General features: G+C 39.2%; 1 protein-coding gene across 2 annotated transcripts in view; it reads right to left on the bottom strand.

Annotated features, from left to right (window-relative positions):
• SLC2A9 (solute carrier family 2 member 9) overlaps positions 1-17,627 on the bottom strand; it is a gene marked incomplete at its 5' end in the record, with an annotated part of 102,885 nt that extends 85,258 nt beyond the window's left edge. Inside the window, 3 exons of one of the 2 annotated variants that reach the window (XM_084285428.1) lie at positions 5,383-5,543; positions 12,285-12,383; positions 17,568-17,627. In XM_084285428.1, coding sequence (XP_084141554.1) covers positions 5,383-5,543; positions 12,285-12,383; positions 17,568-17,627 — 320 coding nt within the window. Of the gene's footprint in view, positions 1-5,382; positions 5,544-12,284; positions 12,384-15,733; positions 15,815-17,567 lie in introns of those variants that run through there. The other variant, XM_084285427.1, reaches the window with a different exon arrangement.
• Positions 17,628-22,390: the final 4,763 nt, after the last annotated feature.

Genomic DNA, 22,390 nt, shown 5'->3' with positions numbered 1-22,390 from the left:
ATGTGGTAAAGCAACAGAGCTTTGTATTTACCAGGTTTTCAGTCACTTAATTAAGAACAGTTTTGATTTTGCTCTTGAATTACAACTCAATGCTGAAGCATCAAGCGCCATTCAAACAACATATGAAGGAAACAACTGATTTGATAACAAAATGTACCGGCAGACAAACATCACTGATTATGTTAATTATGAGGAATCCATTAACTTTGACAGTAAATTATGTAGGCTGACAACACACCAATTTTATTAAAGAACTAAAGTGGTATTAAATTTTTAAGTATTTTCAATGGATTTTCACCTTCTCTATGTTGCCACTTCCATGTAAAATAACAGGAATGATCAGAAGGGCTGTCTACCACCCCCCCCCCCTTTTTTTTTTTTCCAGAATGAGTAACAAACCAACACAGTGGTCCATGTTGCACATTCTTCTTGAGTTCAACACATAGCCACCAAATGGAAATATTCCAGCCATTGAACAAATGATCCAACTAGTTACAACAATTAATATATTTTTAATAGTAAGTATATTGAATATTTATGTTTTAACTTTCCTTTTTTTTTTTTTTTAATTAAAAAACTGCTTGAACACTGTTTGAATGAGATTGCTTGAGACCAGACAAAGAAAGAGATACAGCACATTTAAAGTACATTTTTGTATAACATAGCTGTCAAGAGAAAAGTGCTGATTTTGCTATTTGAAATAGGCTTTTCAAATGGATATAGGGCTAAATGGATAGAGGGCTAAAGATAATAAATAATGTCAAAAAATGGAAACAAGTCAGGTCAAACAAGTGCTATACATTCATCTGGAGTTGTTACTTTCTTCTTTTACAACTTAAAAAAAATAACGGAAAAATATAACATCCTTTTAGAAAAGGTTGGCAGCAACCACTTATTCTATGAAGCATGCTGGAGAATAGGAAAAAAGCAAGGATGGGCAGAGGGAAGCTGCTATGCACTGACCCTGACCCGTTTTACCACCTGGCCCCTCACCAAAGCGACTCAGTATAACCTGTGGTTATTAAGGAGTCAGTAGAGGAGTCTGGAGTAGGAGGAAAGGTGTTTCAATATTCACCTTCTTTCTTTCCTAATACCTGATCAGTAATTAAATGTTTATACTAACTGGCAATAATTTAAGTTAAATTCCCCAAGCTGAGTCTGTTTCAACCATGACAGTAATTTGTAAGCGATTTCTCTTTCTTTTTTTTTTGACTCATGAGTTTTCTTGCTCCTGCTGTTCCTCCTGTTTCTCTCTGACAACCTGTCTAGCTTGCAGAGTGGGGAGTGATGAACAGCTGGGTGGGGTGCTCAGCTGTCAGCTGGGACCAGCCCAGCACATCTATGAACAGAAATAACCACTTCTCATAAATCACCACTTCTCAAAAAACAAACAAACAAGAAAACCCTTCAGATTCCACATGCTACCTTGCTTTACTTCCAATCAGGTCATGTTGTATTCAGAATTGCTACAATCATAAATTAACCATGCTTTCCTGGTCACATAGGCCAGGAATGTATTAAACTAGACACAGGGCATAGGAAAAAGAAAAATGAAACAAAAAAATAAACAAAAAAAACCCTTGTATATCCTGCTTGCATAACTCCAATACAAACGATGTAATGATACCACACTTCATAGAGTACTGTAGCAGACACTTTCCCTTGGGAAACTCCAACAAATATCGTCATATAACTGCTTACCACGCTTACAGAGTGTAAGCATACAAACTTCAAAACTAACCTACCAGAAGAAAAGTCACATACTGGTGCATTGGTCAGCCTAATCATTTTCACAAATTGATTGACCAAGCAATTGTCAAATGGCACAAGAAACCCACTGAAACATAAATATCACACCTAGCTCTCACATAGCACATTTCATTTCAGTCTTGCTGAAGGTTATAGAGCACATCAGTAACCCTATTTTTGTAAACAGGCGAATAGGGAGTGAAGTCGACTTAACCTAAAGCTAAATTTCAAAACAGTGTCAGAGCTAGGAAAGGGAACCTGAATTCAAGTATGAGGACACCCCCCCCCCCCACATACTGCACTTACAGGCATGCAGACAGTCACTGTTTTGTGTGAAGAGCCCTGGGTTGTTTCAGTTGAGAGCAAAAGGAAATATGTTTGGGGAAGGGGGAGGAGGGGACGGGGAATTATATTTCTATTAATCATATAGTTCATGGCAAACTGCCTCTGCTGTGTCTATCACACTAAAAATCCTAGACTAGAGTTCATTTAAATTCAAAGATCTCTGTTCCTTCTTCTGCTCAAATTCAGGATTTTCTCTAGCCCAGAGAAATAAAGCATTTATGCATTCCAAAAGGAAGATGCAATCAAAAAACTTTTGATTGTTTGAGCACAGAGCAGTTTTTCACAAGCAGCTATATCCTAAGCCAAACAATAAGCATGGCAACTTATTACCAAAAATTGGTTGTCTCTTAAGGTTGGCTATTTGTTCTGCTGCAGGACTGTAATTTCCACTTCTGTGCTCAGTTGGAAATAGTTGTAAGAGATGAGCAATTTGCTCAGTAGAAATCACAGTTTCTATAAGCATCCCAGTTGAGCTGGACAATTTACGCATCAACTTGACACAAACAGAGCTAAGCTTTAAATAATTTTCCCTTTTCTTTTTTATAGATATTTTTTACAAAAAAAAAAAAAAAAAAGATTTTTTTTACAGATATTTTTGAGTATCTTGAGCATCTCCTCCTTAGAACTGTTCTTTTTTTTTTTCAAAAATCACATCTATCTATAGTTCCACAGAGGCCAGAACAGAATCCTACTGACTCTATGACCTCCACAGCTGCAATAATTTCAGTTTTAATTAGGGATTTGAATTAATGATCTGTTTACATAAAACTCAAAACTAGGAAAATGATAGAATTTTTAAGTTTCATCAAAAAAATATTATTTCCTCAAAATATAATAAAGACTCAGTATAATAAAGACTCTAGAAGCTCACCTTAGGAAGCAAATATGATACCTTATACAAAAAGTATAGTAAGGAAGCTAGGTTTTTAAATAATGAACTGTTAAGTCCAGTAACAGAACAAATACTAATCACTATTTTAACTACGGCAGATAACTTGAGAATAAAAGAAATGGTAGCATTACTAAAATAATCCAGATAAATTCCTTTAATTGCGTCAGACTCAAAACAATTCACTGGGCTAGAAGTAAGGCCTTACACCTCTTTTGCAATTCCTCCCCAGCAGTGGCTCAAGCAATTCACTGAATGTATCTCTCAGGATGTTTAGGATGTGCAACAGCAGCTACTCTTCAGTAGAAGATGAGAATTTAAATTATAAAGTGTCAAAACCACATCTGAACATGGGACTTCTGCTTATGTGGATGAAGGCCCTCTTTGAAAATTTTGCCCCGAACCTCTCTTGAAATAAGTAGTGCCTAGCAATCTGGTAATCTGAAAATTGTGTTATTAATCTTACAGCAATACGAATCAAGAGTGCTCTTTTTAAAGTCATACATTATTTCCAACTAATATTTTTGATCCCCATTAGTACACTATTCTGTGTCAGTATAAATGGAGCACATCTTCATCATACACACAGCTCTCTAACTTACACTTAAACAATTTAACAGCATATTTCATTGTTCTGTCAACATTTCATAATGTGCTCTACAGTTACTGTAGTGATATGTCAGTCTGGTTTCCCAGACCAGACAAACACACTGCAACGTGAACAGCAAAACCAAGAGCCACATTTGATGAGCAGCCTTTATCCAGTGTCTCTGAGAGATGTCATTCCTTCCTATCTCTAATCAAGTACTCTTATACCATATCTATGAGAAAGCTGTTTTCATGGTTTGACAGGGATAAACATAATAAACAGGGACAGAGCCTCCAAGCTTTAAAGCTCTGCCCTGGAAATACAATCTACTCCCATCAAAGCAGTATTCTTAATATAGTATTCAACTGACATCAATCACCACCTTAACAAACTTTCACACAAAACCATTCTACTCTTCACCAAAAATCAGTCTTCTTTGAACTTTTTTTTTACTACATTAATTTAAAAAAGAGCAGACTTAGTGACAATTCCAGGAATTAAACAGTCTGACTAAGGGAGTTTCATATATTTAATAAGTATGTAAAATCCAAATTGATGAATAGAAAAAAGAAATTGCAAACAAACAAACAAAAAAAGTGACTACAAAAAACATTTATGAATTAAAATTAAAATGGTGATTTGATGAATGGTGAATTGATGGAATAGAATACATTAATAAAATTTGATAATAGATTTACAAAGTAGAGAGCAGTGACTTGCAGTAAGTGCAAAATGGAAGAATGTGTAACTATTGTTTGAGGTGTAAAATGGGATGTGGAAGAGTTGGGATAAAATATAGTGACAATTAAGAAAAAAAAATCTAAGGAGAGGGGTTGAGAGAGATGACAAACAGGCTTGGGAGAGCACAATGTAAAGTGCATGATTGAAATAGTCAAATGTAGAATACAAAAAAATGAATATAATGGAGAGGACTGCTTATGTTTGAGACTCTATGATGACTTTCTTTGGTGATTTAATCAAGCAGAGATTATCAAATGATATAGAATTTATAATTAAGAAAAAGCCATATGAACAGTTAATATGCATATTATAGTGGCTTTTTATCTAGCCCCTTCCAAACAGGGAAATTAAAAATCACTTTTAAAACTCTTTGGAAGAAGGTATGAAACTGAAATTTGACAGAAGTATCTAGTTGCTACCTACTGCAAAAATGCAGACAAACCAGTAAAAACATTTCTAAAATACTGGTATTTGTTATAGTCAAGATTTGGTCAAATGCTGCATTGCATAGAATAAGGAAGGTGACAACAAGCATGTGGAAAAATAAACATGAACTTCACCCTAGTCTATTTCTTCAAACTATATTTTAAGTTAACAATAAGGCTAAAACAAAAAAAAAAAAAAAGATTTTTATTACTGCAAGACAACAAATCTGGTTGAGAAGCAAATGAGACAAATTGATAGTTTTATTTGTGTAGGGTAAGATACCCAGCAAACTTGCAGAACAAGAAGGTGCCAACCCTTTCTGAAATCCTTCCCTTTATATGGTATTTTCCTTTTGCACTCTTGTCTATTCAACTTCCTTGACATCTGAACCCACTGTCAGTTCAGAGCAGATGGTTTCTGTGATTCAAATAATGCACAGTAAGACCAGAGAAAAGAGTATTAATTTTACTCTTTGAAATTCACAATTCTCAGATATAAGCTTTTATAATTTGAAGATGTTTTAATTTGCATTCTGCTAAAGGTAAAAAGAGTTAAAAAAAAAAAAATAAAATACAAGTAAAGCTTTCTAGAGAAGTTAGGTTGGCAACTGCTTTAGAAACCAGAAGGTTTCCAATACACTTACCGTCCAAAGAACTTCACGATTGGGGTAACAATAATGGCACCTACAAGGCCACCAATGGCAAAAATAGATACAGTTATAGACCAGAGGAGAGTCAGGGTGCTTTCATCCACTGAGAAGCCATATCTTCTTTCCCAAGTTTCATTGTAAAACTTCTTGATGTACTGAAAGAAAATACATAACAGTAATACATGTAAAAACCACCCTTTAAGAACACTACTTACAGAAATTGAATTAACAACAGTAGCTTGTTTGCAAGGACCACCTTTGCATTTCTATCGCCCTCCTCTAAAAAAAGGATACTCAACTCTAGATGTAACTGTACTACAGACTAACTGAACCAGTCACAGCATACAATGACATGCCAGTTAAAACAAGGTGGAAACACCAGTAGACATGAACATAGAAGAAGTTTATAAAAGAGAAACTTCTTTAAAGAAAGGATGTTACAATTTAGGTTGCCAGTACAACATGAGCAACAGTTTGTGTTAGCCTTACTGGGATAAGGGCTCGGGCACATAATCATACCACCCACACATAGCATGGTGCTGCACATCACCTGAGCTCCGCTGGCTGCTCATATACATACCCTTAACCCCAGGTAAACAAGGTATCACATCGCAACCTAGCATAACATTTTTTGGACAAGCTAAACAAAACTGCACTCTAGCACACATCACGATATATATATAAATGCTTAAATGCTAAGTACTGCTGGTGAATCAACAAGAATTGTACTGCTTTTTCATGGATCTGTAATGATAATAACTTTGGGGAGGGGGGAAATGGAAGGAAGGACAGAAGGGAGGAAGGGAGGAAGGAAAAGAGCCACATTTGTGTGTGGAGTGGGAGGAATTAAGACTATCCACTCATTTCTACACACGTAACACAATGGAGGTAGTATCTTACAGTAGTTTTCCCATTTATTGACCCTTTTTTTGCCTTGCTGCCATTGTGCTTCTTTCAGAAATCTGTGCAAACACACATACATGGAAAATACTCCAGGTGTTAAGCTACCACAGAGAATCACAGTCTTTCATGGAGGATTTCAAAATCTGTTGTATACTTGTTCAAAGATACAGAAGATAAGTTATTCACAGGTTCAAAATGGTGATAGTCTAAGGGTATCAGACAGTTTTGGGTAGTGAAGTAGTGGGTCCAGTGTGCCCATGTCATCACTACCCATGATGAATGGTCTGACCAAAAGCCATCCTCTTGGGGCTGCCAAATGGCCAAAAGTCAGCAGATCTCCACCTCTGGCATTAGGACCTTGTCCCAGACCATACTTCAAACACAGAACTACAGTGACAGGGAGAGGAATATAGATAATAAGACAGACGTTTGGCTCAGCTGAGTAGGTAGCTATACGGTATTTATGAGCACCTGGGAAAACAATTTAAACTTTCTGACTTTAGCAACAAATTCTAAATCCCCAGTGAGTATAACACATGAAATCTGCTTTCTGTCTTCACACCAAAAAGAAATTTGTCTGTTATATTGCATGAAAGTCACATTAAAATTAAGTTATAAAATAAAACCAGGAATGGAGACCAGTTATGAAGCAATTTATCTCCTGGAATTTGTACTACTTCGGTGGCCTGTTCTGATTCATATTTAGCTTATGAAACTCCCTGGAAAATTTTTAATGATACTTTAGAAGCTATATAAGTAGGAATCCTTTTGGTCTGCACTGTGCTCACCATGAAACAACATTTATCATCTCTGTTTTGTATCTCAGTCCTAAATTACAGAGCTTGGATCTGCTCAAAATGAAGTGCATTTTACTTTTTTTTTTTTTTTTTTTTTTCCCATAGGGGCAGTATTGTAAAAATGAGTGATGCTATAGCAAAATTTTTAGCATAGGTTTAGGAAAAAAAAATAGAGTGAACTAAAAAAATGGGGTTTTATGGATTGAGATAAGAAGGGAAGCTGCATCCACTTTTATGTCTTAATTGTGATAGTGTAGCACCTGGAAGCCATAAAAAATCAGGGACCTATTAAGTCAAGCAATAAAAAAATAACACTCTTCTCCCCCCAAAAAATCACAGCCAAGACAAATAACTGTTAGAAGAGAGAGGTAAGAGCTGACAGCTGTTGGTTTCATACTAATGGGAAAAAAAAAAAAAAGCCCATATTATCAAAAAGAGATAGTTTTGTTTGAACTGTTAAGAATCAAAATCACTTCTATAAATAAGTTATAGCTTCTCCCCTTCACATTTACATAAACTGCTTTTTAAATGAAGTACAGGCTGCTAAACAAAATAAGCAATTTCTTTTCAGTAATGAAAGATGTATCAAACATGAAATCAGACACCTATGATCCAGATATAAATCTATGTGCCAGACAAGTGGTTTCTCATAAAAAAAAATGAAAACCTGATATCTGGGTTCTCCTATCTTCAGCTAAGTAGGAATAGAGAAGACAAACAGTTTTCTCCCATGGTAACTTAATTTTAAAAGGAGGAAAGGGATATTTTATTTCTTCCATCTTATTTTATATGCTTCTATACAAACAGACATCAAAAAAAAAAAAAAACTTGAGAGAAAAAAAAAAGTCAAACTGGTTCTTAATCCATTTCACAATGAACAGAATTTCACAGTGAAATACCAAATAAATCTGCCCTTAAATCAAGTAATAAATCCTCTCTCTAATACCTGTACTCAGATTATATTTAGATTCTGATATCTTCTTGTTTATTTGAAATTTGTACTTGATAGTAATGAATACTAACACAAAACATTTTTAGAACACTATTAACATTTCTTGCTAATGCTAATGACTAAAAATAGTATGCAAATCATTTTCCCCTTGTGTTATAACTAATTTTCTAAGCACAGCTTTGTTATTTATAACGACACATGAAATAACTGAAAATATTCATGAAAAGAAAGCACAAGCTACAACATTCAAGTATAACAGACAAAGGTGCCAACATGTACATCACCTTTGTCTAGATTTCCCCTGCCAACAAATGGGAAACTATTAACACATAGAAGTTTGAGGTATTGCACATGAAAATGAAAACCTAAAGCACAAAACAAATCAGATCCAACAAATCTTCTGAGTTCTGTGGAAAGGCTCCTTTTGATTTCAATCAGTTGTCTGAATAATGCTAACTCTGTATATAAATTTTCTAGGTCCTAACCAAAGCCTGCAAGGAATGGTAGCATTCCAACAACATTCCAACAAGTGATTGTTATCAGCTACTCTGGAAGGATCAATGCCATGACCACTGCCCTGGGAAGCCTGTTCCATACCCTCTCAGTGGGTAAAGACACTTTTCCTAACACCCAGCCTGACCCTCCCCTGTCACAGCTCCGTGCCATTCCCTTGGGTCCTGTTGCTAGTCACCAGAGAGAAGAAAAGGGAAGAGGTTGTGACACCAAGCCTTCCATAGTTCAAGAAGTGTTTGGACAACTCTCTCAGACACATGGTCTGATTTTGGATGGTCCTCTGTGGGGCCAGGAGTTACACTCAGTGACCCTTATGGGTCCCTTCCAACTCAGGATATTCTATGATTCTATGAGCTCGGCGCCTGCCCCTTCACTCCACTTGTGAGGGAGCTGCAGGCCACTATGATGCCTCCCCTCAGTTTGCTCTGCTCTGGACTGAACAAGCCACGGGGCTTCACCAGCCCAAAATTTCACTCAGTACTCAAGGTGAGGCATCACCGGTGCTGAGGGGAGAGAAAGAGAAAGAGAAAGACAGGCAGTATATATAGAGTGATTTTTCTTATCTCTTTAACTCTTTAACTGTAAATACTTAGAGCAAGGGAAGTGAAAAGACAGCCTTAAGAGAATTAAAAATGATTTGCCAATAGTTACAAGGGCTACTCACAGTTAGTGACAGTTATCCAATGGCTGTCACAGTCAGCTATATATTTTTGTAATAGTCTCACTTTCTCAGTATCAGCTCTAAAAGGAATGCAGAAACACAGCTTCCAGCAGGAAGAAGGCAAGAAGGGTGTTGCTGCCAGCGTGAGATTTCACGTCCTGCTCAGAGCACAAAGCAAATCATTGTTCTGAAGACCTTGCTCACAAGTGGTCTGCGGAATGCATTTTAAAAATGCCACTTGGAAAAAAGCAGCTTCAACATTTAGACAATTAAAATCTTAGTTTTCCTACTGCTGAATGTTTCCACGTTTTAATAAATTCTGATAGCTCTTCATAGAAGTCAGTGCAGACTTCTAATGCTGGGTTTCTCACATGGTCAAACACCACGTGCAGGGAAAAATGCACCTGTGACTGGCCATTGCACTTTCCCATAGAAATGTGGGGGACTGAGTGGGAACTGATCTTTTCCCATCTCTGCACTAGTCAGTACAGACAATTCTGCTCTGAGCAGATCTGGTGCATTACATCTCCGCCTTGCAACAAAAAGGAAGTTGGACCAAGCATACCTTACAAGATGATTTGTGGAAAAGTTTCCATCTGAGAACTGCAGGGGTATTCCCCTGTGGTTTGATGAGCTGGCACAACTTCAGCACAGAAAGGTAATGTACACAAGGATTTACAAATACAGTTCATATCTTCGGCCTTAAATGCACTTCCCCTACACAGTTCAGCAATCATGCTGACATGTTCAGATCCGGTTTCCTGGAAACATCCCATATTTTAGTCAACAGTCGTGATCAAGCACTTTCTAAAAACCTCCAGAAGCATCATACAGTGCCTTCTCTAAGACTGAGGGACTTTAGCCATTGAAAGGAATTGTATTGAAGCAAATAGAGGCAAAAGATATCCAACATCCTACACAGAGATGTTCACTACAATGCAAGCTATAAGCTGCATATGACCAGAACAAGTTATTTGACCTACCAAGTTTAAAAATCAAAGCTTACAACTTTTAGGAGATACTGGACCCAAATATAGCCTCTTTTAAGAGTACTGCTTATCTACAGGTAAAAGCTGTTTCCCTTATATTTTCCTCAATTAGCACACATCAGTGTTCCTAAAGGATCACCTCATAGCAGACTGATTTGGTGATGCATGGCCACACAAGGGGAAAACAGATAGGGCAAAGGTTCCTTTTCTTGTGCTGCAGGAAGCACAGCACTAGTACAGCTCATTCCTCCTCACCATGGCTAAAAACAGAGCACAGACTCTCCTCTTCACCCTGGACAGTGTGTGACAAAGGTGGGGAGGCGTCCTGTCCTAGGAAAATAGATGACAGAGCCTGATTCTGGGGCTAGTGAGAGGATCACCTAGTTCTCTGGTATTTTGCCACACTGGTATTTTGCTCTTGAACCACACAGCCACGTATGTATTTTCAGTAGGGTGTATAACTAGGACTACTCTTTAGACCTACATGATATATGGCTTAGCATGAGTAAGGAGGACACTATGTTCTCAACCGAACACAGCAATACGACACTGGAAAAGGGCCGACTTCATACATAACTGTCAACACTACATCATACCTGTCAACAAGAGCCATCAACATGGTGCCAACTTTCTGTCCAAAAGCCACAGTAAAGATTTCAAGCAAAAATAGACAAACCTGACGGTGCTACTAACCACGATGCCTGGAATTTAGCATTCTTCATGGTATGATTGCAACTTCAACCTTCCCACCTCTACTCTTGTCTGGTGACCACTACAATCTATTACATGGTTCTAATCTAACCCTCTGAGTGTTGCCAGACAGCACTTATGATTGCCCTTTCTTTCTTTTACTTCTGCAGAAAGTGATAGAAGAGCTCTGATTACCAAGATGGTCCATTTTGTAAAGGGCACTTAAAAGTTCTGAAGTCAGATAATTCACACTGCTCCTTTGACAGTACTGACTCAGTGCAGGAGAGATGTCTATCGTCAGTACAATCAATACCATTGTTCACAGCATTTCAGCTCCCCACCGATTCTGTTAAGTCATGTTTATTTTCTGAAGATTGCAAGCTGAAGGGATGCACAGACGTGCCATGCTAGAATAAACATCCAATCTGTCTAAACCTGTGTTATCAGTACAGAAGGTACCAGGAACTTCTAGAAAATTCCCAGAAGCTACCAGGGACAATTAAAGCAAGGTGAGTCTGTTTCTAATCCTTTGGGTTATCAGTTTATCAAAGACAATGCAAATACGAACAGCAAACTAAAAAAAAAAAAAAAAAAAAAAAAAAAAAAAAAAAAAAAAAAAAAAAAAAAAAGGACTTTTGACAGCTGAAAAATTTTACTATGTATTTTTTTTGTGTGCGTGTTGCTTACAACTGCACTGAATTGGTTATTTCCATGTTTGATTGAATTAAAGGCGCTGTAGACCACCAATACACCAATATAAAACCAAAACATTCATATTTCCATTTGTGATTGCTGATATTTTAATGAAATCCCTCAGATACTGTACAGTGATTTTACAATGCTCTTTTCATCAGACACATTCCACATGTTGCAGTCAACAGATGGTCAACACAGCAGATCCAAAATCAGAAACAAACAAGGCATTACCACAAAATGCAGAAGAGGCCCATTATTTAAGAGGCATCCAGAGACATTATTTACATTATCTGTACTGTGGTAATGAAATGCCATGTCAACCTCCAGAACTGAATAATGTGAACAGGATTTGTTGAATGTGCACCTGTAACTACCAAATAGTCACTAGCCAGAAAGACAGGCTATTAAAAATACCTTATAACACAAAAGTGTGGAAAAAGATTTAGCATTATTCTGGCTTTGGGAGAATGAAAAAGAAATGTTGTGCACCCACTCATCTCAACAGGAGCACTTAGTTTCCTGACAGCTACTGAACCTAGTTGGAAACTTCACAGATAGCAGAAAACTTTTCAAGCAAAGTTCTCTCTCTTCTAACACACTGGTTGGAGTACAAAAGCAAGATGTTAAAGAGCACACACTAGATGGACAAGGCTGCCCTCTACTGATAGTAAATGCCGGTTTTGTCAGTCACTTACCACTGCAGGAGCATTCACGACAGAGAGATTGTAACCGTAAAGAAAAGATGATCCAAAAGCACCAGTTAAAGAGGCTACAATCAGACTTCCAGACCAATTCTGAAAAACAATGAAAAAACGTAGCCATTGTTAGTATACATGAAATAGCTCAGGTTTTAAACATTCCTCACTCTGTCTTGCATAGCTCCTGCAGGCACATCTCCTTGCTACAGAATAATGGTCTGAAACACTTTCTATTTCTGCAATCCTAGAAGCAGTAAATGTGAAGTGACAGCATCTCAGTTAACATTTACCAAGGCATAAGTGAAAATTTAAACTTCTTTCAACCCCATGGATTTTGCTTCAAGCATCCCATCCGTCCCCAACACCAAAAAAGCTAAATGTTACAGAGGCATATGCTCAGCAAAGGAAACTCTTTGGCAACATACAATTAAAACAATGAAACGTGGTAGCATACATTTGATGCAACAGGGCTTTAGGTAGAGCCAACTTAGGAGCAATGTCCACCCGCTCCTATGAGCAGAAGGATTGGTGAAAATTTGACCAAAAAATTGAAATGATGCCTACAAACTAAATTTTATAACCCAAATGTAAGTTTCCAGCAGCAACTTGCTGCTACACAAAAATGCTGGCAGAGATGCCATCTGCTGTCTTCCTCCAGAAACTCTCCCTTTCTGACTTCCCTTTCTGACTTTCCTCCTTCCACCCCTGCCATACCAACTGTTGGTTTTTTTGGTTGTTTGTTTTGTTTTGTTTTAAGAACTCCACTAAGAATCCATATTTTCAGGTATCATTGACTATTGTTTTATGTCCAGTCTGATTGCTTGCTGAAGTCTGAATCTTTTCAAAAGGAGAAACACCTGATTAAGCAGGCCTAATAAACACAGCTTCCCCTACATCCCTTCAAGCGGACACAACAGCTTAATGAATCTATAAATTTTTGTCAACTGGACAAAGACTCGTGTTTGCTTTGGAAAATGAAGATCTGAAGCACGAGCTACTTTTGTGTAGGTAGCACATAGCATAACAGTGGTGATGATACACAGGAATGAGCTCTACCAGCCCCAGGACAAACATGGTAAGGAAAGTGAATGCAGCTTGGCAGCTGGCACGTGCCAGAGCTTGCAATGTCACCATGTCACTGCATTCTCACTTTGGTTCATGGAGAAATGATGAGATATCCACACATCGGGAGCAGAGACCGAGTGTCCAGCTTGGCAGCTTGGCGTGCATGGGGTCTGTCATGCTACACAGCTGCACTTCCCAAGGGCTTAAAATGTGCCCTGTGGGACAGCTTAGATGTTTTAACTTCTTCCACATGATGTGGTAAGTTTTTAAGAGATTACACAGTTCATTGACTGCCCTATTTTCAGTCAGGTCAGGAGAAAGCATATGGGGGGAAGAAAGCCTTGTGTAAGGAATATATCCTGTTGAGATTGTTAAATAAGCCAAATACAATTTCTTATTATTAGCCAGCTGCTTAAAATGAACCTGCCACACACACACAAAGCTTTGTACTATCACTTTGATAAGAAAAAAGTAGAAACATTGGCATAAAGCTTTATTTAGGTGTTCATAACACCTCATCTTAGGTGCCTGTTACTTCTCTACTATGAACAACCATTCCTGTGCTTATAGGAATCACTACTACCCTGAACTAATGGCACTGAATAGAATATTCCTGAAGAGCTACCAGATTGCTCCCAAAGGGGTCACAAATGATAAGTGCACATTCATGTGTGCTGTATGGTAATCTTGATGTAATATTGCTAAGGGCATCCGCTTCAGTAGCATTAAAACCCTGGGAAAAGCCCTGCAGACAAGATGATTTGGACCTTATATCCTAGTGTTTATTAAAAAGTCCAGTGAATGTTTGAAACTTTCAGCACAGGCAAATTATATGTACATAGGGTTAAGTGGAAAATAATAGAGTACAAATCACAAAAGTGCTGCCAAATTAGAAAATCTCACATCCACTTTATTTTCAAGTGTTGTGAATAGCAGCGTTTAGAGCCTACTTCTGTACCAAGAATTTTTCAAGTATGTAGTCTACTGCAGAAAGCACACAAAGCCTCAGATTTCCCGTGAAGTTTTACCGTTCTTGGAACGTGCACTTCAACTTCTCCATGACCTGTCTTCTCACACTCTATTTTAAATATTTGCTCAAGTTTCAGCAACACCAGATAAGAGATGAAAGCGTAATGAAGCAAGAAGGGGAGGAGAAAAAAAATAAATGGTTGCTCAGAAAAATATTAACCCTGTGGAAACATTAAAAAAAAAAAAAAAAAAAAAAAAAAAAAAAAAAAAAAAAGCAACAAACTCAGCAACCTGTTTTACAATGACTGTGAAACAAGACTGCGACCACACCTCCTCAGAGGTAGTCCTTTAACACCGTGAGTGCACTCATCTGTTGCTGCTGTCACCAGAGCAATAAACGTGCAGTGCGGAAAGCTGTCTGTCAGATCCCAGCAAAGACATCCAGCCTCTTGTTAGCTGCTTGTTTGTGAAAGTCCTTTTGTTGCTCTTACCAGGGCACAGTGTTCTGAGAGGTTCCAAAATGCTTTTTCCAACACACCTCTTTTGTCCAGCATGCAGGGTAATATTTGCACTCTGTGCACCTTAGGTTGCCTTTGTTTTAAATGCACATTGGTTTGCATTTCAGTTTTCAAAGCACAATTTGGGCTATTGTATTCTGGTTAGTTGGCTATAGATTAATCATGGTTGTAAGCTGGAAACTACAAACGTCCAGAAGAAAGTTTTAGGATTCTGCAACAGGTACTGCTCCGACTGTCTGCTGAATTTAGAAACCAGGACTTCTGCGCACCTTTCGCGTAGGCTTCCCGAGAGGCAGTTTTAGGGAAGCGCCGAGCACCGGAGCGGTCCTGGAGGCTGAGAGCAGCCGTGCCTAGCCGGGTGGCTGCCGGCAGGTGCGTGCTCGCACCGCACCGCGCTCCACGGCTTGCGATACCTTCCTGCGCCGCCGGGCAGGAGGGGGAACCCCCGGGCTTCCCTCCTCGCCTTTCTCCTTGCCCTTAGGACTTGCTGATTCGGGGAGGGGGAGGGTTAGCCCGTGAACTCGCCTTGCTGGTGGGAAAACAGCCCCCGGCACCTGCCGCTCGCCCACCCGTGGTGTGTCCCCTGCCCGTGGGGTGTGCCCTGCGGCCCCAGCCGCTGCCCTCCTCCCGTCCTCCGCGTCCCGGCCGGGGCAGCCGCATTATATTTTTAGCTCAGCCTAACCCCGCCGGCCTCTCCTCTACACCAGCAGCAACTTTCCGAGCGGGGAAAAAGCCTCGGGCTCTGCAACCTGAGCCCTTCCTCCCTTCTGGGGGAAGCAACGCGGAGTGACGCCGGATCCCCAGCGGCCGCGCACCGGCTCCGCTTTCTCCTCCGCTCCACCTGCAAAGCTGCGGGACACCCGCGAGCCCTCCGCGCCTCTCCGCGCTACTTACGCCCTTCCCTGCCCGGCGGGGACCCTTCCCCGCTGCCGGGGCCACCAGCGTGTCCTCCTCGGGCGCCGCCGCTGGGTCCATGCCGTAGGCGCGCAACGGCCGCGCATCTCCGCCGGGCAGCGCGCAGCGGGGGCGCGGCCGCAGCCGCGCAGAGCCGGAGGAGGGACCCTAGGGGGGAGAACCCGGGGGGGCCGAGCCTGGAGCTCCGGGGACCGCCGGGGGTCAGAGCTGCTCTGCCCGCAGTGCGCGGCTGAAGGGCTGGAGCTGCCCGAGCCCGTTTATAAGCGGGCACGTCCATAACTTAAGCAAATTAAACCTGGCGTGGGGTCTGCCCGGTGCCATCTGGGCTGCCCTGCTGTATACACGGCGCTGGAGAAAGGAGGGGAAGAGCTTCCCTTCGTCACCGAAGCTGGAAAGTGAAGCTACCGCAAGCCTTGTAACTAATTAAGATGTAAAACCACACGGCACAGGGACGTTCACACAGCCTTAGGAGGTTCAGATCTGACACACGGCACTGCTGCTGTGCAGCAGGTGGTGATTAGACGTGTTGCCCGAGGAAGATAAAAGCTTACAGCTATTAGTTTTGAAGGTGCCTATTTGTAAAGCCTGAGGATTTTGAACTGCTAAGAGTTAAACTGCACCTTCCAGTTGGCAATGGATGTGTCTCAGATGAGTACTAAGTGCATCTGGGAACTATTCACAGACGTCTGCAGTTCATATTGGTGTAAATCTCTGCTGCTTCCACTTCTGGCATGCTACATACCTCACCACTACCTTAGAGTCCTCAAAGACACATAAGTAATGCCATAAAGCACTGCAGGTTTGAAAGCAGTTCATGATGCAGAAACTTTGAAGTGTCCTTGGCACACATCAAGCTAAGCAACCTTTGAATAGAAATCCAGATGCTACTCGTTAACATGTAAAATTACTGTTCAGATTGAGAAACATCAGCATAGATAGATGATCCAGACATCATTTATAATCTCCTTGAATGGTCACAAGCACTTAAAGAGACATGTTAGGAGAATCAAGCCTCTAAAATATGTGGAGTGCATTTGAGAAGAATCGGACACCTGTGTTTTATTTAATTTCATTTAAAATAATACATTGCAAGTAGTTCACAGCAGTTGACACTCAAATACAAATAATATGGCTGCATGTGCTTAATACAGACATAGTTTCTCACTTTAACATGCTTATGTTTTTTGACATTTTACAATCACCATTAATAAGAGTTACAGAAACTAAAGATGCTACTCTCTGCACCCCTTAAATTTTAGTCCTGGCAGCTTTCCTTCAAATTTCCATATTCCCATGGAGACAAGTGTCAGTTTGCTCACCTCTTACAAGTTAGAGCGGAGAGGGAAAAGGGGGAAGAACACACAGATGCAAGGGTTCTTGTGTCAGAGAAAAAAACAAAGCTCTTTTTCTGCAGAATACATCCTTCCAGACTTTTTGTGCGAAGGCACACAAACACTTCTAGAGTGTTACCATTGCCCTCAATGACCAAGTCCCTCCCAGAAAAGAAAGTTTTCAACCTATTCAAAAGTCACTTAATTCTGGAATGGTTTGCCTAAACAGTTAATTGGCTCGTTCAAAACTAGACATTCATATAAGGAGAAGCATGGGAAAAAATTGGAGGCCTGCGGTGCAGATGCACAGTGAGACTATTAGCCGTTCCAGTACCAAAGGGAGAAGGGAAAGAGCAACGTTCCTGTGTATATGAAACTGAGCCTGTGCCTGCAAGTATTCACATAGGTTCCACATGTTTATTTTCTGTCTGCACTCCCCAAATGACAAACACATTGGCAGAAGATTTGAGGAATTCACTTACCAATTTTTTCTTCAGCACTTTTTCTTTCATCTCACCGTTGCTTTGTTGCTTGTTCTCCATCCTGTCACCTTTTTAGTTAATAGCTGAGGAGGAAAAGAGGGAAAGTTGTGGCAGCATTCAGCTGAGACTGTTATTTATTTATTTGTTTATTTTTAATATAATCAGAAATCTGACCCATGAAGGACTTTAAAAGCCTGTAAGTCTAGCTACTCAATTCAAAAATCTAACCTTTGTTCATGAAGGCACAGCTGCACCAAATTGAATGCAATAAAAAGCAACTAAAAATACATGTTAACTATGCATAAGCCATCTACTCAGAGGGCTACATGAACTTTGCAGCAGTTCCTTCCACAACTAAAGCATAAAAGGAAAAAAAAAATGGTATCAGGCTCTTCTCAGAGAAGAAGGCTCTTCTCTTCTCATTTTCAGAGAGAATGTCCTCTCTCTGTTAGCATGTGAGCAACAGACCCACTGGAACTGCAATTTAGAATTTAGATAGTCAGCTGGAACTACATTACTGTGGCTGGGTTGCAGCCAGGACATTTGGTTTAATTTATGTGATTTTAATGATTATGTTGCCCCCTTACATTAGCTGGGCCATTGCATGAACACATTTGCAAAGAAAGGGTCCACTTATTTACTGCTCTTGCAAGAAAATTCCTGCCTGATTGTCAAGATGCGTACTTTAATAGTGTTAAAAGACTTTTTAATTATCACTTCTTAAGAAACTAAACTGGTTTCTGGAGTTTCAGGGAGGGTGGATTAACTGTTATTTATACTGTGCTTCATTGTATGATCTTGGGCAGTTTTTCAAGCTGTTCAGTTCATCTGGAATATGGATTACTGGGTTCTTCTGTGTCAACATCTTGAGGACAGCACATTTCAAGATATTTGCTTGCTTTGCTTAAGGTAAAATGATAATATAAATGGTAATGATAGATCTAGTCTTGAATGCAAGGCGTCTTTTAGATTCCTGTCTAAAGTGAGCTATGATACACAGGGACTAACAGTCAATTTAGTGAAACAGCGGGTTGGAGCAGAATTGTGCTCAAGCCTTCACACGTACAAGGTATTTTCTAAGAAGAAATCATGTCTGATAGAAGAAATACCATTGACAGTACTGAGACCATTATTTCAGATGGTTACAAGAAATCAGGCTGAGCCCTAAAGGAAGAGGACCTAGAAAAGTGATGGGATCTTATAATCATTAAACCCACAAAAATTACCATCTTCCCTCTCCATCTCCTAGAGCAGACAGCACTGAAAACTTGAACACAACATTTTTCCTTTCACTGCAAAAGGTCTTCATCAATCCCTGGTAAATTACTCTTAAAAAAAAAAAAAAAAAAAAAAAAAAGCGATTTCAAGGCAAATGCTTTTCACTTTATAAGAGATACACTTAGTCTCACTATCAGACATTTCACCTGTCCCATGCCACATTTAACAAGCATACCAAAAATAATCTGTCAGAATTCCTTACTACAGCACCCATACACCATGCATTTTTTCATACTTAAGGCAGATAATTAAATTAATGAAATATAGGTGATGCACTTCTGACAGCACCAACAGAGCATCATCAAACTGGAATTTAAGAGCTTACAGGATGAAGAGTATATGGGGCATAGCACTGAAACAGAAACAGCACAAACTCAGACACAAACTATCAGTTTCACAAGTGTCTAAAGAGAAATCACTCAACCTCACAGCTACGCCACTAGCAAGGACAGATAACTTATGTCTCCTTTTCATCACCACATTTTTTTTATATGGCTGAATCTTCTTGTTCTTTGGGCAGTCTCTGAAACACTTTAATAATACTTCTGGCTTGTCTGGAAAGCCAACAGTACCAATGGTGCACCATCTGTGGAAGAGTTCAGATCAAACAATCCTTCCTGTATTTTAGGTAACTCTAGTTTCACTACTTTTTAAACAGATCCAATTGACTGTATAAAAAGGAATGTTACCCTATCTGTGACAGACATTCAATGTGACACAGAAAGTAAGAAATCTAGACTCGAAAGAGAGTATAAATCATGGAAATCCTTCATGGGTTTGCCAGTATTGCTTCTGGATTCTCATTGACTTGCGTGCAGGGAAGAGACATGGGATCCAAGCAAGTAGAAACAAGATCTGACTTTAGTGTCTTACAAAATCTATTGAACATTAAGCAAGAAATTAAGCAACATTTTGCTTGAGAAAATGAAAGTCTGGGGTTTGACCTGCTGCTGTCAGTGGCCATTCAGTGAAATGTTTTAACAGATGGGGGAAAAGTGTATTCTGTCATTCTATTCATATTGCTTGTGACAGAGAAGTTACTTAAGATGTGGATCCAGAAATATTCACTCATTTTTAATTCTCTGTCATGGAAAATTAGATCTGTCTGCTCCCCAACTTGTACAGTTAGTCAGGAGGTGACTGAAAAATCAGGAAAAGTTCATTTACGTCAGGCCTTGAAACACCTTCTGTTTCAGCATTACAGAACTACAGTTTGCTTACCTAAGTGTCCAGCAGTTTATTTAGCAAAGTATAGGTTGAGTTCATTAGCAGGATATTTAATCCAACCGACTCCTATAATTTGTTAGCCTTGGCAAAGATGGCTTAACAGTTCACAAAAAGGGAGCAATTATGGCTGGCATGGCAAGCTGAACTCAGAGGTGTGAATAAACTCCCTCTAATCTAGGTTTCATTTTGAGTTTGAATTGAACATTTGACATTTGTTGACTAACTGCAAGTCAGGAAAAACAAAAGCTATCAGAAAGCTGTCCTGTTCAAAAAGAGCAAATATGCAAAGGGAGTAATGCAGATAAACTCTGATTGAAGGGTCTGTGTTTGATATGTTACACGACAGAATTGCTAAGGAGATGAAGACCTCAGAAAAGCTGAGTTTAATCCAAAAATATTAAGACATCCCCACCTGCCCCCCAACTAAGAAGGGTAAAGGACCATGAATAGAGCAACTGTTGTTCAGTTTTCAGAGTTTTTGAGTATGTTTGGGCTGGTGGCCAGTTGGGGCCTGTTTACCATCTTGTTCAGATGGCTCTGGACTAACAGCAAGACACCAAGCACCCTGTTCAAGAACACCAGGCACAACACAAGAAAGCTTCAAAGCTTCAAGCAATTCAAACATCTGCAATTTACAAGGTTCTGGTGACACAGATTCCTCTTGATGGGCATACGCCACTTCCACATCTGTCTCACAAGCACAAAATATATTACCTCTATTAAAAGATTATGTCCGTGTCAACACTGTAGTAACATTCACAGAGAAAATATGGAAATCAGAAAAGCAGCTTAGAGATGAAAAAATTTACTGTAATTATAAACCATAACAGCCTCTCAGGGACCAAAGGGGACAGATTTGCACTCAGAGTAAGTCTCTTTCAGGTGTAGCACAGAATAGTTTAATTTCTTTTACAAATGGGAAAAAGAAGCACTCAGAGAGACAACACTGAAATAGAGTGTGGATTGCAAAGCTTTGGAAAGCATGTTGGTGTAAAAATAACCCAAATATGTTCAGTAAGTCCCATTGTATCATGGTAGAATGATGTCTAATTATTAGATATCAGTTTGCAAACATCTATTTTTAGAGAGTGTCCTTTTTCCTCCTTTCCTCATCTCTTATTTGGGAAGGCAAAATTGTTGTCCTAGTTTCAGCTGGGATAGAGTTAATTTTCTTCATAGTTGCTCACCTGTCCAACTTGAGTACTTTGGTTCCCTATCGATTTTATTGGAAACAGGTGGGTGATTCAGAAGACTATTTTAATTCAACCCTAAAATGCTAGTAAAAGAAAATTGAGGAGCAAAGTTTGAATATCACTCCTTCCTCTAGCTTGTGTGCTTTAGAATTACTGCAGCTACCTTTTTCCATGCAACTTACAGCCAAAATTTTCTACAGCTGAACACTTGCACCTTGCAGAAAAAAGGAGTCATCCTTGCAAGGGAAAGGACTTAAGCTGAGGAATTCCCTGTTCTTCCAGTTGGGTGCTTCCGTCACTAGTCTAGAGCATGTACTTCAATGAAGTGTGTTCCTCTGATACTATAAATTGTGCATACATACTCATACAAAATAAACCCACAACTGATTATTGAAAAGATTGATTAATTACAACATCCAATGTAAAGATCAAATATAAAGCTTAGTTTTTGTGTTACCCAAATCAGGAATAATTTATGTATTAAATTTTTGTAAGTGACAACTATCTGATTAAAAAAGGTGTTAAGGAATTTCATTAATAACAGAAGGTATTATTTACCCTGCAAATAGTGTTGTTAAAATAGATCTATTCCTGTGCAAATGAGACCATGCAAGTCAATGCTTCTCATACTATTTGTGTAAAATATCAAATAGTTCCAATATTAATGTGCCATTGCTGGAGTCAGGTACGGTATGACTTCAATACATCACAGAGCATTCCTATGGTACCAAACTATTTAGTTAGAGCTCTCCTCCAGCACAGATACTGTAGACACCTCAGCTTCCAGAAATACCTGTTCTCTTAAGTAATGAATTGGTACAGTGTTACAAAATTTATAATTTGTCTTTTTTTTTTTTTTTTAACAATACCTGCAGTGTTAGTACTAGAGTGTTTACAAGGTGATGTTTTCTCTATCTGGATTTCAGTATTTCACAGAATTTACAGTCTTATTTCCTCTACTGAGTATTTGACAAACACAGGAAAATATTTGTTGACAAATTTCAAAAAATTGTTTTTTATCAGGTTTAAACTATCCCTCCTTCCCTGAGTCAAACCCTAATGTGTCTAAATTTGAGAATTTGCTCCAAACTATCAACTCCAGGCATTACTTACCACTTCTCCAAA

Source organism: Netta rufina (genome assembly GCF_964035555.1).
Source record: "Netta rufina genome assembly, chromosome: 4".
Classification (NCBI taxonomy): Eukaryota; Metazoa; Chordata; class Aves; order Anseriformes; family Anatidae; genus Netta; species Netta rufina.
The sequence above is the reverse complement of the archived record's forward strand: the minus strand, read 5'-3'. Positions and strand labels throughout refer to the sequence as shown.